Source organism: Chrysemys picta, chromosome 22, assembly GCF_011386835.1.
Source record: "Chrysemys picta bellii isolate R12L10 chromosome 22, ASM1138683v2, whole genome shotgun sequence".
NCBI lineage: Eukaryota > Metazoa > Chordata > Testudines > Emydidae > Chrysemys > Chrysemys picta.
In genome coordinates, this window is record NC_088812.1 from 5,261,348 (window position 1) to 5,281,157 (window position 19,810).

The 19,810-nt window shown below is 50.0% G+C and overlaps 1 protein-coding gene across 8 annotated transcripts in view; it reads right to left on the reverse strand.

Moving 5' to 3' along the window:
- Positions 1-600: 600 nt before the first annotated feature.
- Positions 601-19,810, reverse strand: part of LOC101942095 (CD209 antigen-like protein C) — a 30,178-nt gene continuing 10,968 nt past the window's right edge. For 2 of the 8 annotated variants that reach the window (XM_065576091.1, XM_065576090.1), the window contains exons 3-16: positions 18,816-18,926; positions 17,722-17,811; positions 14,904-14,954; positions 14,047-14,136; positions 12,580-12,630; positions 11,722-11,811; positions 10,253-10,303; positions 9,394-9,483; positions 7,707-7,757; positions 6,848-6,937; positions 5,096-5,191; positions 3,900-4,051; positions 2,287-2,396; positions 601-1,531 (exon numbers count right to left, since the gene is read on the reverse strand). In XM_065576091.1, coding sequence (XP_065432163.1) covers positions 1,408-1,531; positions 2,287-2,396; positions 3,900-4,051; positions 5,096-5,191; positions 6,848-6,937; positions 7,707-7,757; positions 9,394-9,483; positions 10,253-10,303; positions 11,722-11,811; positions 12,580-12,630; positions 14,047-14,136; positions 14,904-14,954; positions 17,722-17,811; positions 18,816-18,926 — 1,247 coding nt within the window. In that variant the 3' untranslated portion in view covers positions 601-1,407. The remainder of the gene's footprint in view (positions 1,532-2,286; positions 2,397-3,899; positions 4,052-5,095; positions 5,192-6,847; positions 6,938-7,706; positions 7,758-9,393; positions 9,484-10,252; positions 10,304-11,721; positions 11,812-12,579; positions 12,631-14,046; positions 14,137-14,903; positions 14,955-17,721; positions 17,812-18,815; positions 18,927-19,810) is intronic. The other 6 variants (XR_010594443.1, XM_065576095.1, XM_065576094.1 and 3 more) reach the window with 6 other exon arrangements.

Below are 19,810 nucleotides of genomic sequence, written 5' to 3' on the forward strand. Positions count from 1 at the left end.
ACACTTTCACTCGCATGCCCCTGGTAAATGTGGTAAACCCACTCCTGTACCGTCCACTAAAAGAGAAACCCACACAGGCTGCCATGCTCCAGTAGAGGTGATCTGTGAATTTGCATACGCCTGCAAAATGTTTGTAACAAACTCTCTGGTATTTAAAAAAGAAAACACCCGGAACAGAAACTCCCCAGATATCAAAGACAGAGAGAGAGAGAGAGATGACCACTTTTCTGGGCCACATCTTCAGCTGGTGGAAATCAGCATAGAGCTATTTGAAGACAATGGAACTATGTAAATACACACCAGCGGGGGATATGGCTGCGTGACTCCAAGGAGCAATGCTGATTTAAATCAGCTGGAGATGTGGCCCCAGAATGCCAGTTATATTACACCAGCTATGGATTTGGCCCTATGGACTATAAAGCAGTGATGCCGAATCTGATTTACAGCAGATTGGGCTGCGTCCCAGCACCAGCTAGAAAATCACCTCTCCAACAAGCAGTTGTTTAATTAATATGTTTATCCTGCTGTCACACAGTTTGCGGGACACAAGGCCCTGCACCCCCGGCTTCCTGCAATTCACCATGACTCTCAGCCAGCCAGTAAAACAGAAGGTTTATTTAGATGACAGGAACACAGTCCCAGACAGGTCTTGCAGGTACAGACAACAGGACCCCTCTCAGTCAGGTCCATCTTGGGGGCTAGGGGAGGTCAGGAGGTCTGTCTGGCCTCCCCTCCATTTTCACAGCCAGCTCCAAACTGCAACTCTCCAGCCCCTCCTCTCCCTTTGTCTCTTTCCCCGGGCCAGGAGGTCACGTGATCTTCAACCCCCCACCTGGGTTCTCATGTTACATGCTCAGGTATCTTCCCTCAAGGAAAGTCTCCCATCCCCAATGCAGACAGCCCCAGTAAAACTCCCCTACAACCTTCCCAGGTCAATACTCCCCACTCCCTGGCTGGGAAAATGGAGGGGAGGCCAGACAGACCTCAGGAGCCAAATTAGCCATCACCATTACGCAAAAGCGCCACAGTAGGTGAATTCATTGTTTCATTTACTATAGTACTAGTCATATTTAAACAGTGTGATGGGAAATATTTAGTTTTATATCTATCTCTCTTATTCTCACAGCAAATAAGTTAGTAGCTTAGTGCAGGCTGATAACTTAATGGGTTAATAACATAGTAAAAGCATCCAGATTGGTTAATAACTTAGAGCTGCTAATAATTAAATCAAAGTGTTGTAATATCGTGTGCTGAAAAAAGCCAAAGAAGACACATTAAAGAGCCTCTTGCAGCTCACGAGCGGCAGTCTGAGAATCACTGATTTACAGAGATGAAAGCTCCGGAGCAGTCCCACGTGGGGCAGCCTGTGTGACACCTCCCCTCCCTGCTGTGGATTCAGGGACTCAGCTAGCACTGCCGTTCGCAGATCCAGTGCTCAGTCGAAGAGCAGGTGGAATCGTTCCACTTCCCGTCAGAGTGCAGGGTGCCACACTCTTCAGCAGCATTGTTGGGTTCCCCGGGCCCCCAGAAACTGAGAAGGAAACCGAAGCCACGTGAAATTAGAGGTCTCTGATTTGAAAACCTAATCCAACCAGGTGGTGTGAAATGAGCCAGCTCCTAGGGGACACGTCTCCACGTCACTGCCGCCAACGGGCACTGACTGGTCTGATAGTTTTAGCAGAGAGAGTCCAGGTGGGCATGGACTGATCTGCCTACTCACTCCTTGAGGTGGTGTCTGGAGGTCAGGGCCATGGCAGGTTGGGGCTAGCCACTGAAGAGGGGGAAGCTGGCCCAGCCACTGCTCAAGCCAGAGCTGTTCTCAGCTTGGACGACATCAATTTTCAGTGCATTTTACAGGTGAGGAAACTGAGGCACAGAGCAGGAAGAGACGTGCCTCTCAGTCGGCCAGCAGAGCACACTCATGGGGCTGGGACTAGAACCCAGGAGTGCTGCCTCCTTGTCCATGGCCCTGTCCCCTGGGCCATGTTGCTGTTCTCCCCAGCACCGTTCCTTAGCAGGACATTCAGAATGCCCCATGGTCAAGCAGCTTTCTGCTCCCCAGGAACATCCCACGTCCAGTCCCTGCTCTGTGCTGACCCTGGATGACATTAGCATGGAGGCAGTAGCAGACTCATAACCTTCTTTACATGCTTTAGCCACTAAAGTGGACCAGAGACCCCTATCAGTGCTCCATCTGGCTCTTTAGCGGGACAGGAGATAAAGCAGAAACAGCTGATTGTAAGGGACAGTTCTCTCTCCAAAGAAACTGAACAAAGAGGGACTTGCCTGAGAGACAGGAGGCTGCCGTCCACCCAGCGCCACGCCCCTTTCTTCATTGAGTCCCTGAGGCCCAGCCAGTACACGTGGGAGTTAGTGCTTTGGTTTGACAAAAACGTCTATGTGGGAAAATAGGTGAAGGAGACAATCATGATCCCAAGCAGAAGGTGAGGGGGGAGGTGAGGGGGTTTCATGGGACCCGTGTTTGTGGCCAGCAGAGTCTGTCGCTGTAGATTCTCACCCCTCCCTCTGTTTTCCCAGCCCTTTACATTGGTGCTGGCCACCCTACATTCCCATGATGCACCAGGCACTCCCATGATGCATCACTTCCTCTCTTCAAGAGGAATGGCCATTGGGAGATGTAGTCTGACCTCTAAAGAATGGGGGCCTGAGGCATCCAAACTACAGCTCCCATGAGGCATTGCAGCAGCATTTCCAAACTGAAATGTTTCGATTTTCAGTCAAAAAATTGCAATGTAGAAATGTTTGCCCCAAAAATGAAATTTTCCACAGGAAAAAAAAAAGTCATTTTCTGATCAGCTGTACTTCAAATGCATCATCTCTGCCCTTAGCCCTGAAAATTTCCCCTTTAGAATGGGAGGTGAATGCTGGCCTGCTTTTTGTGACGTATGTACAGCACCTAGCACAACAGGGCCCCGATTGGTACTTCTAGGAGCTACCACAATACAGATAAGTGATAATAATAAGGCTGAATATTATGCTGCTGTTGCCTGAGGACTGCAGATCATTTTCAATCCTTCTACAGCTGCTGAGGGTCTGCCTCTGGGGACTGTGAATATCATGGCCATAGGTCTCCTCCAGGCAGGGGGACCAAGGAATCATCTTACAGTCCCCGTTAAGTCCCATTCTGCACCCTGGTTACTGGAGGAGCCTTAAATCCAGAACTGAAGACGGGATAGCGAAATACACATGCTATGAGCTGTGCTGCTCGTGAGTCAGATTCACACCAGTATCTTGCCCACCTCTGCACTACATGGGCACCCTCCCAGCACCAACTAGTCTTCCAAAGTCCTGTTCCCAGCAGGCACCGGGCTCAATTTAAAACTTAAGGTGGATTCTCCCTCAGGGCAGGATTCCTTCTCCAATGTCTTGATGAGGAATCTGGAATAGGGTCTTCAACAGGATATCAAAAGGCCTTTCCTAGTGTAGTAGTGAACTGCTGTGAAAAGCATTTTACCTCTGGGTCAGCAGCTGAAATCCTGCCCAGGTCAGAAGCAATCAAATGTTATTTTTAGGTCCCCATGAAACTCTGTGATTTGGATTCACACGGGATTAGAACTGCCCCCAACACACACATGAATTTTGATTCACATCAAACCATCCACATTTGACACAGAGATTTCTGTTCACAAAGCTCACGCAACATTTTTCAAATGACTGTAAGTATCCAGGTCCCCTCAATGTCCCTTGAGCAGCAAGCTACACCCAAAGATATTGCTAAATTCCCAAGAACTTGGGACAGACTGTGATCTTAGGTTCGCTGGGGTAAATCTAGAGAAACTCCAGATTCACCCTGGTGTAACAGCAGAGAATTTGGCCCCTTGAGCTTAATTCCTTCCATTCTGCATGATACACAATAGGAATCTGAGTGGCTGGCTTACCTGTTCCTCTTCGGTGTTAACAATAACCAGGTGAGACCCGTGATCGGTACAGAACTGCTTAGCATCCTCCCAGGATTTATCTGATGTTGAAAAGAAGTAGCAACTTTTCTGAAACTGCTGCCAGCCAGGTGGACATTTTATGGAGGTGAATTCTGTGAGAAGTCAAAATTATTGGACAAGCCTGGATTAGAGAGTGAAAATGCAGTCCAAGTGCTCACAAGCAGTTAAAGAAATTCTAGCATTTATTCAGTATTTGGACTTATTAATAAATTTCACGAAGAAATTTCCCCGCACCCTCCTGAAAAGTTTGCCAAATAGTTTGTTGCAAATATTCATACATTTGTATTCATCCTCTATGGAGTGGTTTTATAAGTTACATGGCAGTGTCACCCCTCTGACATGTGGTAGCAGATGGCAGGCCCTGGTAGGTCGCTTTCCCATTGAAAAATAAATCAGCGAGTTAATATTTTCCTAGTATAACTTGTTGATTTTCGCTCTGTGCACTAGTCCTGAAAACGGGGTGCCCATAAACAAAAAGCAGGCCAGTCTGTGATCTCAGCCCAGACACTCATGCCCAGTTTCCTGGGTACAACTGTGCCCCAAGAACTGACTCTAGTTAGAGTGTGTCAGGCAGGGAGCAAACTCCCTTGCTAGTTGCAACAGCTCCCCTCCAAAAATATCACAGCCTGCAAATAACGACATAGCATGTCTTCAAAGACTGAATACAGCTGACATGCTTGGAAAGAGAACTTGCAAGCTGATGTACAACAGCACCATCTGGTGGCTTCTGCCATACAGTATTGTATCCCTCTCATGTTAGGCTTCATTATGTATTTAGCCAACTAGGGCCAAGATTATCAGCTGTGTCTGTTTCCATTGGGTGGAGGGCAGGTATCAGGGAATGGCCTATGGGTCCCCGAATCTCTCGCTGGCTCTACACCAACTCTGGTGCCCAAGGCATAGAACCAATGAGAGAATCGGGGCCAGACAGGAGAGTGGCAAAGGAGACATCTGTGCCGGCGCTACAGCCAGCTGGAGAGATGTGGTCAGTTTCAGTGCAGGGGGAGCTACACAGGCTATAGGACTATTGGGAAAAGGACAGACAAATGTGCTGTTCCCTGTTGCCTTTCATTGACTCTGAGCATTTGAAGTTAATGCTGTCACAGGGGCCACAGCCCTGCCCGGTGCCTCTTTACCTGTGAGGTTCCGTAACTCCTCCTGCACCCTGCTCAAGACCTCCTGGAGTCTGTCATGGTTCCTTTTCACCTCATCCAGCTCCTTCGACTTTATCTCTGTCAGGGCAGGCAGGGGGTAGAAAAATGCCACTGAAATCAACAGGTTGATATTTCTAGGCTGTCTCAGACCTTCCTTCACAGCAGCTGGAAATTTCTATGCGTCCATTCATCCGCAAACACACTCTCCGTCTGCATTTACAGCCTTCGACCTATCTATGCTCTGATACTGGAGTCCACCATTATATTATCTAAGCACCTCATTGATTTTCCTTCAAGCCAACTGTTGTATTCAGTGAGGGAATTTTTACCTCAGTAGGCTCACAATGACGTAGCCCACACTCCACTTCTGCATCACAGGGCTTTTCTACGTAGATCTAAATCCATAGTCACGGCACTGACACCAGCAGAACCGAGATCAGACTCCAGCTCATGTTTGCACGGGATGGGCCTGATACCAGAAAGGTTTCACTTATAGCTATTACTTATTTATATCAGAGTGCCACCTACGAGCCCCACCAGAGCTTAGGGCCCCTTTGTGCAAGGTGCTGTACAAACGCAGATTGGGTACCCTTGCTCTGGCACTGCATAGACACAGAGTGAGAGACGGTTACAATACAAATAGACAAGCAATGTTACCCAATTCACAGATAGTGAAACTGAGGCACAGAGAAATGAAGTGACTCGTTAAAGGTCACACATGGAGTGAGTGGCAAAACTGGGCACTGAAGTCAGATCTTGTGAGTTCCAGCCCATGCCTTAGGCACAAGAGCAGCCAATCTCTACTCAGCTGGGGCTCAGACCCTGTTTTGGAGTAGCAGGATTTGAGTACTAACCCACTGTTACTGTGAAGTTCTGAGTGCCCAGGACATGCTGCACAAAGACAACCATGCAGTCCAGATGGGTTCAGGCTCATTAGAGTCACAGGGGCAAATTAGGAAATTAACACCAGTCTTTATTAAGAGAGATCCAGTCAATGACCCACTCAGGGGAACTGTGGTGGAAAAAACAGGTCAGATCCAGGACTGCATTAAGACAATCCAGGGGCATCAGGGACACCTCAGCATGAGGGCTCCTATTGGCCCTGCTCCTGTGCAATAATACCAACTGTAGATAAGTTGTCAGAGGCCATTAGCTGGGTGTTTGGGGACACACCACCACACTCTTCTGGGAGGGCTGCACCCCCCCGCCCCGCCCATATTCCTGCTTCGTTTCTTCAGATGGTCAAGGGAATTTCCTGGAGAGGATGGGTCTCAGTTCCTATTCATCCAAGCAGGAATTGTCTTTATGGGGGCCCCAGGCATGTGCCTACTCCCTGTACAGACCAATTCCACTCATGCCCAAGGCTTCCCCAGCAGGATAAAACTCTCAGCCAATGAGACACTGGTAGAAACGTGACCTCATCACAACAAAATTTCATTGGATAATCAGTGATCCTAGGAGCAGGACAATGTTATTCAACAACTTTTAAGAGCTGCTTCCACCTCCTATGTTTCTCCCACACCCCACAATAATCTACAGTCCTGTCTGAGCTGGGGTCAGATCCCCAGCTGATGTATGTCTGATCAGCTCCACTGAAGTCCAAGAAGCTACAACAACTTCACCAGCCCTGCACCTGACCCCGTGGGCCTCACTCTCTCCTCCCTTGAGGTGTAAGGACCAGAAAAGATCCTTGAAGACCGACAAGGACTAGAAACATTTCCTTTATCCTCTCACCTAGATAGTCCTGCTGAAGTGACAGATTTCTCTGGGCATCTCTTCTGATAGCATCTCGATCCAGCTGGGCTTCAGCAAGACCCTGGGAAACTGTAGACATGAGACTTTTGATGGCAGAGTAAAATTTATCAGCAGGGGAAACCCATAACTTTGGGGACATCCCTGCTGCTGTAAAACATGATTTCCTCCCTGTTATTACCCTAGACTTCTTATGTCCATTACCTCATGCTAGCTGTGATCCTCCACTACAGGTGCACTGTGGTCAACACCGGGATTCATTATTCTGGACAGCAGCTCTGTCCTTGGTACAATGTAGAGCTGCGTTGGGGCTGCTCTATGTTACACTGAGCTGCCAGTGGCCCGAAGAGATGCGGTGCAGCTGCTATTACTACACCCGGGCGTGGAATGTGGCTGGACAGCTCAAAGGGGCAGAGCAAAGCTGAGAGTGAAAAGGATCAGCCTTCCCAGAGCAATGCAGGGCTCTGACTGCTGTGCGGAGCAGAAAGCCGCCTGCTGCCACGAGGAGCCTGTCTCGGTTTGTGTGTGGTTAGCTGGTTGCAAAGTTAAATAGGAAAGGAATGTATTTGTCGGGCCCAAGCTCTCCTTGTGTTAATGTGGAAGAGGTGATTGTGGCAGCGCATTGTGCTATGCCCCCATTGCATTGTTCTCACTCCCAGACATTTCCTGCCAGCCAGCTCCTTGGACACTGCAAATAACAGGGGGCGGAAAAGAACTGAGGTACATGGGCGCCTCAAAGGGAGAGACCCCACCCATGGGCAACCCCCATGATTTTAGTGCACGTCTTGTGACAAGGGAACAGTTGATGCCCAACCTCTTGAGAAACATCAGCAGAACCTACCATTAAGAAGTCGACTGTTAAATACGTTGAATTCTTTGGACATCTTTAACTCTAAAAGGAAGATGAGAGAATGCGGAGTTTCCATTTGAAATAACAACACATGGTGCCCCACCCACATGCTCCACCCCTGAGGAGCGCTGGATAAGGACCATTCATCCAGGAGTGTGTGAAATTTATGGAGCAAGCGCAGTTGTTTTCCAGGATGCAAATAGATTTCACTTATAGCCATTACTTATTTATATTACAGTTTCAGAGTAGCAGGCGTGTTAGTCTATATCCGCAAAAAGAAGAAGAGGAGTACTTGTGGCACCTTAGAGACTAACAAATTTATTAGAGTATAAGCTTTTGTGGACTACAGCCCACTTCTTCGGATCTGAAGAAGTGGGCTGTAGTCCACGAAAGCTTATGCTCTAATAAATTTGTTAGTCTCTAAGGTGCCACAAGTACTCCTCTTCTTCTTTTTATATTACAGTGCTGCCTACCAGCCCCAGCTGAGATTAGGGCCCCTTTGAGCCATGTGCTGCGCAAACCCGAATTGAGATTGGGTACCCTTGCTCTGGCACTGCAAGGACACGGAGCGAGAAATGGTTAGAATACAAATAGACAAGAAATGTTACCCATTTCACAGATAGTGAAAATGAGGCACAGAGAAATGAAGTGACTCTTTCAAGGTCACACATGGAGTCAGCGGCAAAACTGGGAACTAAAGCCAGATCTTGTGAGTTCCAGCCCATGCCTTAGGCACAACAGCAGCCAACCTCTGCTCAGCTGGGGCTCAGACCCTGTTTTGGAGTAGCAGGATTTGAGTACTAACCCACTGTTACTGTGAAGTTCTGAGTGCCCAGGACATGCTGCACAAAGTCAACCATGCAGTCCAGATGGGTTCAGGCTCATTAGAGTCCCAGGGGCAAATTAGCAAATTAACACCAGTCTTTATTAAGAGAGATCCAGTCAATGACCCACTCAGGGGAACTGTGGTGGAAAAAACAGGTCAGATCCAGGACTGCATTAAGACAATCCAGGGGCATCAGGGACACCTCAGCATGAGGGCTCCTATTGCTCCTACCCCTGTGCAACAATACCAACTGTAGGTAGGTTGGGAGGGGTCATTTGCTGGGTGTTTGGGGACACACCACCACACTCTTCTGTGAGGGCTGCCCCCGCGGCCCATATTCCTGCTTCCTTTCTTCAGATGGTCAAGGGAATTTCCTGAAGGAGACGGGTCTCAGTTCCCACTCACCCAAGGAGGAGTGTTTTTATGGGGGCCCCAGGCATGCGCCTACTCCCTCTACAGACCAATTCCGCTCATGCCCATGGCTTCCCCAGCAGGATAACACTCTCAGCCAATGAGACACTGGTAGAAACGTGACCTCATCAAAACAAAATTTCATTGGACAATCAGTGATCCTAGGAGCAGGACAATGTTATCCAACAACTTTTAAGAGCTGCTTCCACCTCCTATGTTTCTCCCACACCCCACAATAATCTACAGTCCTGTCTGAGCTGGGGTCAGATCCCCAGCTGATGTATGTCTGATCAGCTCCAGTGAAGTCCAAGGAGCTACATCAAGTTCACCAGCCCTGCACCTGACCCCGTGGGCCCCACTCTCTCCTCCCTTGAGCTGTAAGGACCAGAAACGATCCTTGAAGACCGACAAGGGATAGAAACATTTCCTTTATCCTCTCACCTAGATAGTCCTTGTGATCTGATAGATTTCTCTTGACATCTCTTCTAATCGTATCTCGATCCAGCTGGGCTTCGGCAAGACCCTGGGACACTGTAGACATGAGACTTTTGATAGCAGAGTAAAATTTATCAGCAGGGGAAACCCATAACTTTGGGGACATCCCTGCTGCTGTAAAACATGATTTCCTCCCTGTTATTACCCTAGACTTCTTATGTCCATTACCTCATGCTAGCTGTGATCCTCCGCTACAGGTGCACTGTGGTCAACACCGGGATTCATTATTCTGGACATCAGCTGTGTCCTTGGTACAATGTAGAGCTGCGTTGGGGCTGCTCTATGTTACACTGAGCTGCCAGTGGCCCCAAGATATGCGGTGCAGCTGCTATTACTACACCCGGGCGTGGAATGTGGCTGGACAGCTCAAAGGGGCAGAGCAAAGCTGAGAGTGAAAAGGTTCAGCCTTCCCAGAGCAATGCAGGGCTCTGACTGCTGTGCGGAGCAGAAAGCCGCCTGCTTCCACGAGGAGCCTGTCTCGGTTTGTGTGTGGTTAGCTGGTTGCAAAGTTAAAGAGGAAAGGAATGTATTTGTCGGGCCCAAGCTCTCCTTGTGTTAATGTGGAAGGGGTAATTGTGGCAGCACATTGTGCTTTGCCCCCATTGCATTGTTCTCACTCCCAGACATTTCCTGCCAGCCAGCTCCTTGGACACTGCAAATAACAGGGGGCAGAAAAGAACTGAGGTACATGGGCGTGTCAAAGGGAGAGACCCCACCCATGGGCAACCCCCATGATTTTAGTGCACGTCTTGTGACAAGGGAACAGTTGATGCCCAACCTCTTGAGAAACATCAGCAGAACATACCATTAAGAAGTCGACTGTTAAACACGTTGAATTCTTTGGACATCTTTAACTCTAAAAGGAAGATGAGAGAATGGGGAGTTTCCATTTGAAATAACAACACATGGTGCCCCACCCACCTGCTCCACCCCTGAGGAGCGCTGGATAAGGACCATTCATCCAGGAGTGTGTGAAATTTATGGAGCAAGCGCAGTTGTTTTCCAGGATGCAAATAGATTTCACTTATAGCTATTACTTATTTATATTACAGTGCTGCCTACCTGCCCCACCTGAGATTAGGGCCCCTTTGTGCCAGGTGCTGCACAAACCCGAACTGAGATTGGGTACCCTTGCTCTGGCACTGCAAGGACACAGAGCGAGAAATGGTTACAATACAAATAGACAAGCAATGTTACCCATTTCACAGATAGTGAAACTGAGGCACAGAGAAATGATGTGACTCTTTAAAGGTCACACATGGAGTCAGCGGCAAAACTGGGAACTAAAGCCAGATCTTGTGAGTTCCAGCCCATGCCTTAGGCACAAGAGCAGCCAACCTCTGCTCAGCTGGGGCTCAGACCCTGTTTTGGAGTAGCAGGATTTGAGTACTAACCCACTGTTACTGTGAAGTTCTGAGTGCCCAGGACATGCTGCACAAAGACAGTCATGCATTCCAGATGGGTTCAGGGTCATTAGAGTCCCAGGGGCAAATTAGCAAATTAACACCAGTCTTTATTAAGAGAGATCCAGTCAATGACCCACTCAGGGGAACTGTGGTGGAAAAAACAGGTCAGATCCAGGACTGCATTAAGACATTCCAGGGGCAATCAGGGACACCTCAGCATGAGGGCTCCTATTGGCCCTACCCCTGTGCAATAATACCAACTGTAGGTAAGTTGGCAGAGGCCATTAGCTGGGTGTTTGGGGACACACCACCACACTCTTCTGGGAGAGCTGCCCCCCCCACCCCGCCCATATTCCTGCTTCGTTTCTTCAGATGGTCAAGGGAATTTCCTGGAGAGGATGGGTCTCAGTTCCTATTCATCCAAGCAGGAATTGTCTTTATGGGGGCCCCAGGCATGTGCCTACTCCCTGTACAGACCAGTTCTACTCATGCCCATGGCTTCCCCAGCAGGATAAAACTCTCAGCCAATGAGACACTGGTAGAAACGTGACCTCATCACAACAAAATTTCATTGGATAATCAGTGATCCTAGGAGCAGGACAATGTTATCCAACAACTTTTAAGAGCTGCTTCCACCTCCTATGTTTCTCCCACACCCCACAATAATCTACAGTCCTGTCTGAGCTGGGGTCAGATCCCCAGCTGATGTATGTCTGATCAGCTCCAGTGAAGTCCAAGGAGCTACATCAAGTTCACCAGCCCTGCACCTGACCCCGTGGGCCCCACTCTCTCCTCCCTTGAGCTGTAAGGACCAGAAACGATCCTTGAAGACCGACAAGGGATAGAAACATTTCCTTTATCCTCTCACCTAGATAGTCCTTGTGATCTGATAGATTTCTCTGGGCATCTCTTCTGATAGCATCTCGATCCAGCTGGGCTTCGGCAAGACCCCGGGACACTGTAGACATGAGACTTTTGATAGCAGAGTAAAATTTATCAGCAGGGGAAACCCATAACTTTGGGGACATCCCTGCTGCTGTAAAACATGATTTCCTCCCTGTTATTACCCTAGACTTCCTATGTCCATTACCTCGTGCTAGCTGTGATCCTCCGCTACAGGTGCACTGTGCTCAACACCGGGATTCATTATTCTGGACATCAGCTGTGTCCTTGGTACAATGTAGAGCTGCGTTGGGGCTGCTCTATGTTACACTGAGCTGCCAGTGGCCCCAAGAGATGCGGTGCAGCTGCTATTACTACACCCGGGCGTGGAATGTGGCTGGACAGCTCAAAGGGGCAGAGCAAAGCTGAGAGTGAAAAGGTTCAGCCTTCCCAGAGCAATGCAGGGCTCTGACTGCTGTCTAGAGCACAAAGCCGCCTGCTGCCACGAGGAGCCTGTTTCGGTTTGTGTGTGGTTAGCTGGTTGCAAAGTTAAATAGGAAAGGAATGTATTTGTCGAGCCCAAGCTCTCCTTGTGTTATGTGGAAGAGGCAATTGTGGCAGCGCATTGTGCTATGCCCCGTTTCATTGTTCTCACTCCCAGACATTTCCTGCCAGCCAGCTCCTTGGACACTGGAAACAACAGGGGGCAGAAAAGAACTGAGGTACATGGGTGCCTCAAAGGGAGAGACCCCACCCATGGGCAACCCCCCATGATTTTAGTGCACGTCTTGTGACAAGGGAACTGTTTATGCCCAACCTCTTGAGAAACATCAGCAGAACGTACCATTAAGAAGTCGACTGTTAAACACGTTGAATTCTTTGGACATCTTTAACTCTAAAAGGAAGATGAGAGAATGGGGAGTTTCCATTTGAAATAACAACACATGGTGCCCCACCCACATGCTCCACCCCTGAGGAGCGCTGGATAAGGACCATTCATCCAGGAGTGTGTGAAATTTATGGAGCAAGCGCAGTTGTTTTCCAGGATGCAAATAGATTTCACTTATAGCTATTACTTATTTATATTACAGTGCTGCCTACCAGCCCCACCTGAGATTAGGGCCCCTTTGTGCCAGGTGCTGCACAAACCCGAACTGAGATTGGGTACCCTTGCTCTGGCACTGCAAGGACACAGAGCGAGAAATGGTTACAATACAAAGAGACAAGAAATGTTACCCATTTCACAGATAGTGAAACTGAGGCACAGAGAAATGATGTGACTCTTTAAAGGTCACACATGGAGTCAGCGGCAAAACTGGGAACTAAAGCCAGATCTTGTGAGTTCCAGCCCATGCCTTAGGCACAAGAGCAGCCAACCTCTACTCAGCTGTTGCTTAGACCCCCTTTGGAGTAGCAGGATTTGAGTACTAACCCCCTGTTACTGTGAAGTTCTGAGTGCCCAGGACATGCTGCACAAAGACAGTCATGCATTCCAGATGGGTTCAGGGTCATTAGAGTCGCAGGGGCAAACTAGCAAATTAACACCAGTCTTTATTAAGAGAGATCCAGTCAATGACCCACTCAGGGGAACTGTGGTGGAAAAAACAGGTCAGATCCAGGACTGCATTAAGACATTCCAGGGGCATCAGGCACACCTCAGCATGAGGGCTCCTATTGGCCCTGCTCCTGTGCAATAATACTAACTGTAGGTAAGTTGGCAGAGGCCATTAGCTGGGTGTTTGGGGACACACCACCACACTCTTCTGGGAGGGCTGCTCCCCCTCTCCCGCCCATATTCCTGCTTCGTTTCTTCAGATGGTCAAGGGAATTTCCTGGAGAGGATGGGTCTCAGTTCCTATTCATCCAAGCAGGAATTGTCTTTATGGGGTCCCCAGGCATGTGCCTACTCCCTGTACAGACCAATTCTACTCATGCCCATGGCTTCCCCAGCAGGATAACACTCTCAGCCAATGAGACACTGGTAGAAACGTGACCTCATCACAACAAAATTTCATTGGACAATCAGTGATCCTAGGAGCAGGACAATGTTATTCAACAAGTTTTAAGAGCTGCTTCCACCTCCTATGTTTCTCCCACACCCCACAATAATCTAGAGTCCTGTCTGAGCTGGGGTCAGATCCCCAGCTGATGTATGTCTGATCAGCTCCAGTGAAGTCCAAGGAGCTACATCAAGTTCACCAGCCCTGCACCTGACCCCGTTGGCCCCACTCTCTCCTTCCTTGAGCTGTAAGGACCAGAAAAGATCCTTGAAGACAGACAAGGACTAGAAACATTTCCTTTATCCTCTCACCTAGATAGTCCTGGTGAAGTGACAGATTTCTCTGGGCATCTCTTCTGATAGCATCTCGATCCAGCTGGGCTTCAGCAAGACCCTGGGACACTGTAGACATGAGACTTTTGATGGCAGAGTAAAATTTATCAGCAGGGAAACCCATAACTTTGGGGACATCCCTGCTGCTGTAAAACATGATTTCCTCCCTGTTATTACCCTAGACTTCTTATGTCCATTACCTAATGCTAGCTGTGATCCTCCGCTACAGGTGCACTGTGGTCAACACCGGGATTCATTATTCTGGACATCAGCTGTGTCCTTGGTACAATGTAGAGCTGCGTTGGGGCTGCTCTATGTTACACTGAGCTGCCAGTGGCCCCAAGATGTGCGGTGCAGCTGCTATTACTACACCCGGGCGTGGAATGTGGCTGGACAGCTCAAAGGGGCAGAGCAAAGCTGAGAGTGAAAAGGTTCAGCCTTCCCAGAGCAATGCAGGGCTCTGACTGCTGTGCGGAGCAGAAAGCCGCCTGCTTCCACTAGGAGCCTGTCTCGGTTTGTGTGTGGTTAGCTGGTTGCAAAGTTAAATAGGAAAGGAATGTATTTGTCGGGCCCAAGCTCTCCTTGTGCTAATGTGGAAGAGGTAATTGTGGCAGCACATTGTGCTATGCCCCGTTTCATTGTTCTCACTCCCAGACATTTCCTGCCAGCCAGCTCCTTGGACACTGCAAATAACAGGGGGTAGAAAAGAACTGAGGTACATGGGCGCCTCAAAGGGAGAGACCCCACCCATGGGCAACCCCCATGATTTTAGTGCACGTCTTGTGACAAGGGAACTGTTCATGCCCAACCTCTTGAGAAACATCAGCAGAACATACCATTAAGAAGTCGACTGTTAAACATGTTGAATTCTTTGGACATCTTTAACTCTAAAAGGAAGATGAGAGAATGGGGAGTTTCCATTTGAAATAACAACACATGGTGCCCCACCCACATGCTCCACCCCTGAGGAGCGCTGGATAAGGACCATTCATCCAGGAGTGTGTGAAATTTATGGAGCAAGCGCAGTCGTTTTCCAGGATGCAAATAGATTTCACTTATAGCCATTACTTATTTATATTACAGTGCTGCCTACCAGCCCCACCTGAGATTAGGGCCCCTTTGTGCCAGGTGCTGCACAAACCCGAACTGAGATTGGGTACCCTTGCTCTGGCACTGCAAGGACATGGAGCGAGAGATGGTTACAATACAAATAGACAAGCAATGTTACCCATTTCACAGATAGTGAAACTGAGGCACAGAGAAATGAAGTGACTCTTTCAAGGTCACACATGGAGTCAGCGGCAAAACTGGGAACTAAAGCCAGATCTTGTGAGTTCCAGCCCATGCCTTAGGCACAACAGCAGCCAACCTCTGCTCAGCTGGGGCTCAGACCCCCTTTTGGAGTAGCAGGATCTGTTTACTAACCCACTGTTACTGGGATGTTCTCAGGGGCCAGGACGTGCAGCATAGAGACACCCATGCAGTCCAGGTGGGTGCAGGCTCATTATAGCGTTAAGAATCCCAGGGGTAAATTAGTAAATTAACACCAGTGTTTCTTAAGAGAGATCCAGTCAATGACCCACTCAGGGGAACTGTGATGGAAAAAACAGGTCAGACCGAGGGCTGCATTAAGACAATCCAGGGGCATCACGCACACCCCAGCATGATGGCTCCCATTGGCCCTGCCCCTGTGCAATGATCCCAACTATAGGTAGGTTGGTAGGGGCCATTTGCTGGGTTTTTGGGGACACACCACCACACTCTTCTGGGAGGGTTGGGGCCCCAGGCATGTGCCTACTCCTGGTACAGACCAATTCCTCTCATGCCCATGGCTTCCCTATCAGGATAACCCTCTCAGCCAATGAGACACTGGTAGAAACGTGACCCCATCAAAACAAAATTTCATTGGATAGGAACAGGACAATGTTATCCAACAACTTCTAAGAGCTGCTTCCCCTTCCTGAGGTTGTCGCACACCCCACAATAATCTAGAGCAGGGTTGGGCAAAGTTTTTTGGCCGAGGGCCACATCTGGGTGGAGAAATTATATGGAGGGCCGGGGCAGGGGATTGGGGTATGATGGGCAGTGTGGGATGTGGGAGGGGGTGCAGTGTGCAGGGAGGGGCTCAGGGGAAGGGATTGGGGTAGAGGAGTGGTGCAGAGTGTATGAGGAGGCTCAGGGAAGGGGGTTGGGGTGGAGGAGGCATGCGGACGGCAGGAGGGAGCTCAGGGCATGTGGTTGGGGTGCAGGAGGTATGCAGGTGCGACGGGGGCTCAGCTCAGGGAGTTGGGGTGCATGGGCATGCAGGGTACAGTGGGGTTAGGGTTCAGGAGGGTTGCGTGGTGTGACAGGGGGCTCAGTGCAGGGAGTTGGGGTGCAGGAGGGGTGCGTGGTGTGACGGGGCTCAGGGCAGGGAGTTGGGGTGCAGGAGGGGTGCGTGGTGTGACGGGGCTCAGGGCAGGGAGTTGGGGTTCATGGGAGTGCGGGGCACAGCGTGGCCTCAGGGCAGGAGGTTAGGGTTCAGGAGGGGTGCACGGTGTGACAGGGGGCTCAGAGCAGTGAGTTGCGGTGCAGGAGGGGTGCAGCAGGGGGCTCAGGGCAGGGAGTTGGGGTGCAAGGTGCAATAGGGAGCTTAGGGCAGGGAGTTGGGGTGCAGGAGGGGTGCACGGTGTGACAGGGGGCTCAGAGCAGTGAGTTGCAGTGCAGGAGGGGTGCGTGGTGTGACGGGGCTCAGGGCAGGGAGTTGGGGTTCATGGGAGTGCGGGGTACAGCGGGGCCTCTGGGCAGGAGGTTAGGGTTCAGGAGGGGTGCACGGTGTGACAGGGGGCTCAGAGCAGTGAGTTGCGGTGCAGGAGGGGTGCAGCAGGGGGCTCAGGGCAGGGAGTTGGGGTGCGGGGTGCAATAGGGAGCTCAGGGCAGGGAGTTGGGTTGCAAGGTGCAGCACGGGGATCAGGGCAGGGGGTTGGGGTGCAGGAGGAGTGCGGGGTGTGGTGGGGGGATCAGGGCAGGGGGTTGGGGTGCAGGAGGGCTGCAACGTGCAGACATGGGGCTCAGGGCAGGGTGTTGGGGAGCAGGGTGCAGGAGGGGTTTGGGCTCCGGGGTGGCAGTGGCGCACACTGGTGCCAAGGCAGGCTCTTTGCACGTCTGGCCTGGCCCCACGCCATGCCGCTCACCACGTCTCTGCGTGGCCCCTGGGGGAGGGGGAGCAGAGGGCTCCGCATGCTGCCCTTGCCACACCTCCAGGTACATTGCCCGACGCTCCCATTGGCTGCGGTTCCCCATTCCTGGCCAATGGGAGCTGCAGGGGGCGGTGCCTGGAGGTTTAGGCAGCACATGGAGCCATCTGCCCTGCCTCCCCCTGGGCCCCATGTGCCGGGCCGCTTCTGAGAGTGGTGCGTTGCCTGAGGCACCATGGGGGGCAATCCCACAGGCTGTAGTTTGCCCACCCCTGATCTAGAGTCCTGTCTGAGCCGTGGTCACATCCCCAGCTGATGTGTGTCTGCTCAGCTCCACTGAAGTCCAAGGAGCTACATCAACTTCACCAGCCCTGCACCTGACCCCGTGGGCCCAACTCTCCCCTCCCTTGAGGTGTAAGGACCAGAAAAGATCCGCGAAGTCAAACAAGGAATAGAAACATGTCCTTTATCCTCTCACCTAGATAGTTCTTGTGATTTGACAGATTTCTCTTGGCATCTCTTCTTATAGTATTTCGATCCAGCTGGGCTTTGGCAAGACCCTGGGACACTGTAGACATGAGACTTTTGATAGCAGAGTAAAATTTATCATCAGGGGAAACCCATATCTGTGGGGATATCTGTGGTGCTGTAAAATGCACTTTCCTCCCAGGTACTACCCAAGACTTCTGATGTCCATTACTTCATGCTAGTTGTGATCCTCCACTACAGGTGCACTGTGCTTAACACCGGGATTCATTATTCTGGACAGCAGCTCGGTCCTCGGTACAATGTAGAGCTGCGTTGGGGCTGCTCTATGTTACACTGACCTGCCAGTGGCCCCAAGAGATGCGGTGCAGCTGCTTTACTACACCCGGGCGTGGAATGTGGCTGGACAGCTCAAAGGGGCAGAGCAAAGCTGAGAGTGAAAAGGTTCAGCCTTCCCAGAGCAATGCAGGGCTCTGACTGCTGTGCGGAGCAGAAAGCCGCCTGCTGCCACGAGGAGCCTGTCTCGGTTTGTGTGTGGTTAGCTGGTTGCAAAGTTAAAAAGGGAAGGAATGTATTTGTCGGGCCCAAGCTCTCCTTGTGTTAATGTGGAAGAGGCAATTGTGGCAGCGCATTGTGCTATGCCCCGTTTCATTGTTCTCACTCCCAAACATTTCTTCTCCACTAGCGGGATCCGCAGCCAACCCTTTGCACTGGCCCAAGAACACCCTTGAAAAAACATTTTTGTATGAATATTTCACAACCTTCAAAATGTCACCACAAACATGGCCTAGTTAATGATTTTGGTTCATATTTTTCTGAGGTTTACGAGCACAAGTCCCCTGGAAAGCTAGCAGGCCACATGCTAAAGACAAATTCCTCCCCTTTGAAAATCCGGTCACCTTAACTCACAGGTGAGTGAAAGTTACCTAGCAATGGCAACAGCTCCATAATTAAGGTCACAGCTGAGCCTCCAGTCTCTGCCCAATTTTGTGCCCCACTGCTAAAATCCACCCCAAACTAGTCAGAGCAGCCTCACTCTTGGCAGGTGAGATCTGAGGCTGAGGTAGAAACGAACAGGAGACTTACATTTCCCAAGTTTCACCACGATGAGAGCTGTGGCCACTGCAATGCAAATCGCCAGCAGGAGATACAGGATTTCAATGGCCTTCCCTTGGGTGGAGTTGGAGTGACAAAGAGCTGTGGGGAGCAATGCTGGTTAGATATCTCAATGTGGGTGTAACAATGCTGACTCTGGTGGGACACAACTGAAAGTATCATTTCAGGACAAGTTGCTTAGATCAGGGCAGTCATTGCCCCAGGCTGGTGGTTCTCCATCTCTAAGGCACACCAAACCTGCCAAACAGAGAGGACTTCGGTCTCACCCCACTGGCTACCATAGATCATACAAGCAATTCCCTTTGACACTCCAGTTTCCCAGTATCAGCACCAGTGCCATTCATTATGAGGACGAAATCAATACCCCAGCAAAAGAAAAAAGGTTCTCCCAATCCCAAAGGACCAAGTCCCAGACCCAGGTCAGTATACAGGTCAGATCTTTACCACAAATCATGCTGTTGCCAATTCTTTAGAATCTAGAATCTAAAGGTTTATTCATAAAAAGAAAAAAATATAGATGGGAGCTAGACTTGGTTAAATGAAATCAATTATATACAGTAATGGCAACGTTATTGGTTCAGGCTTGTAGCAATGATGGATTAAACTGGAGGCTCAAATCAAATCCCTGGAGTACATCCACAGCTGGGATGGGTCATTCAGTCCTATGTTCGGAGCTTCAGTGAAACAAAGTTCCTCCAGAGGTAAGAAGCAGGATTGAAGAGAAAATGGAGGAGTTTCCAGGGCCTTTTATATCATCTGCCATGTGACTTGTTCTTAGTTTTTCTCAAATACAAGCTGCCCAGCCATGGCTTGAAAGCCTTAGAGTTCTGTCCCGAGGTATGTCCCTGCATGCCTTGCTGAGTTACAAGGTGTATCTGCCTTCTCTCAATGGGTCAGTTGTATGGCTGATGGTCCTTTATGGGCCATTAAGCAGGCTAGGCAATGCTGATGCCCCACTGTCTGGG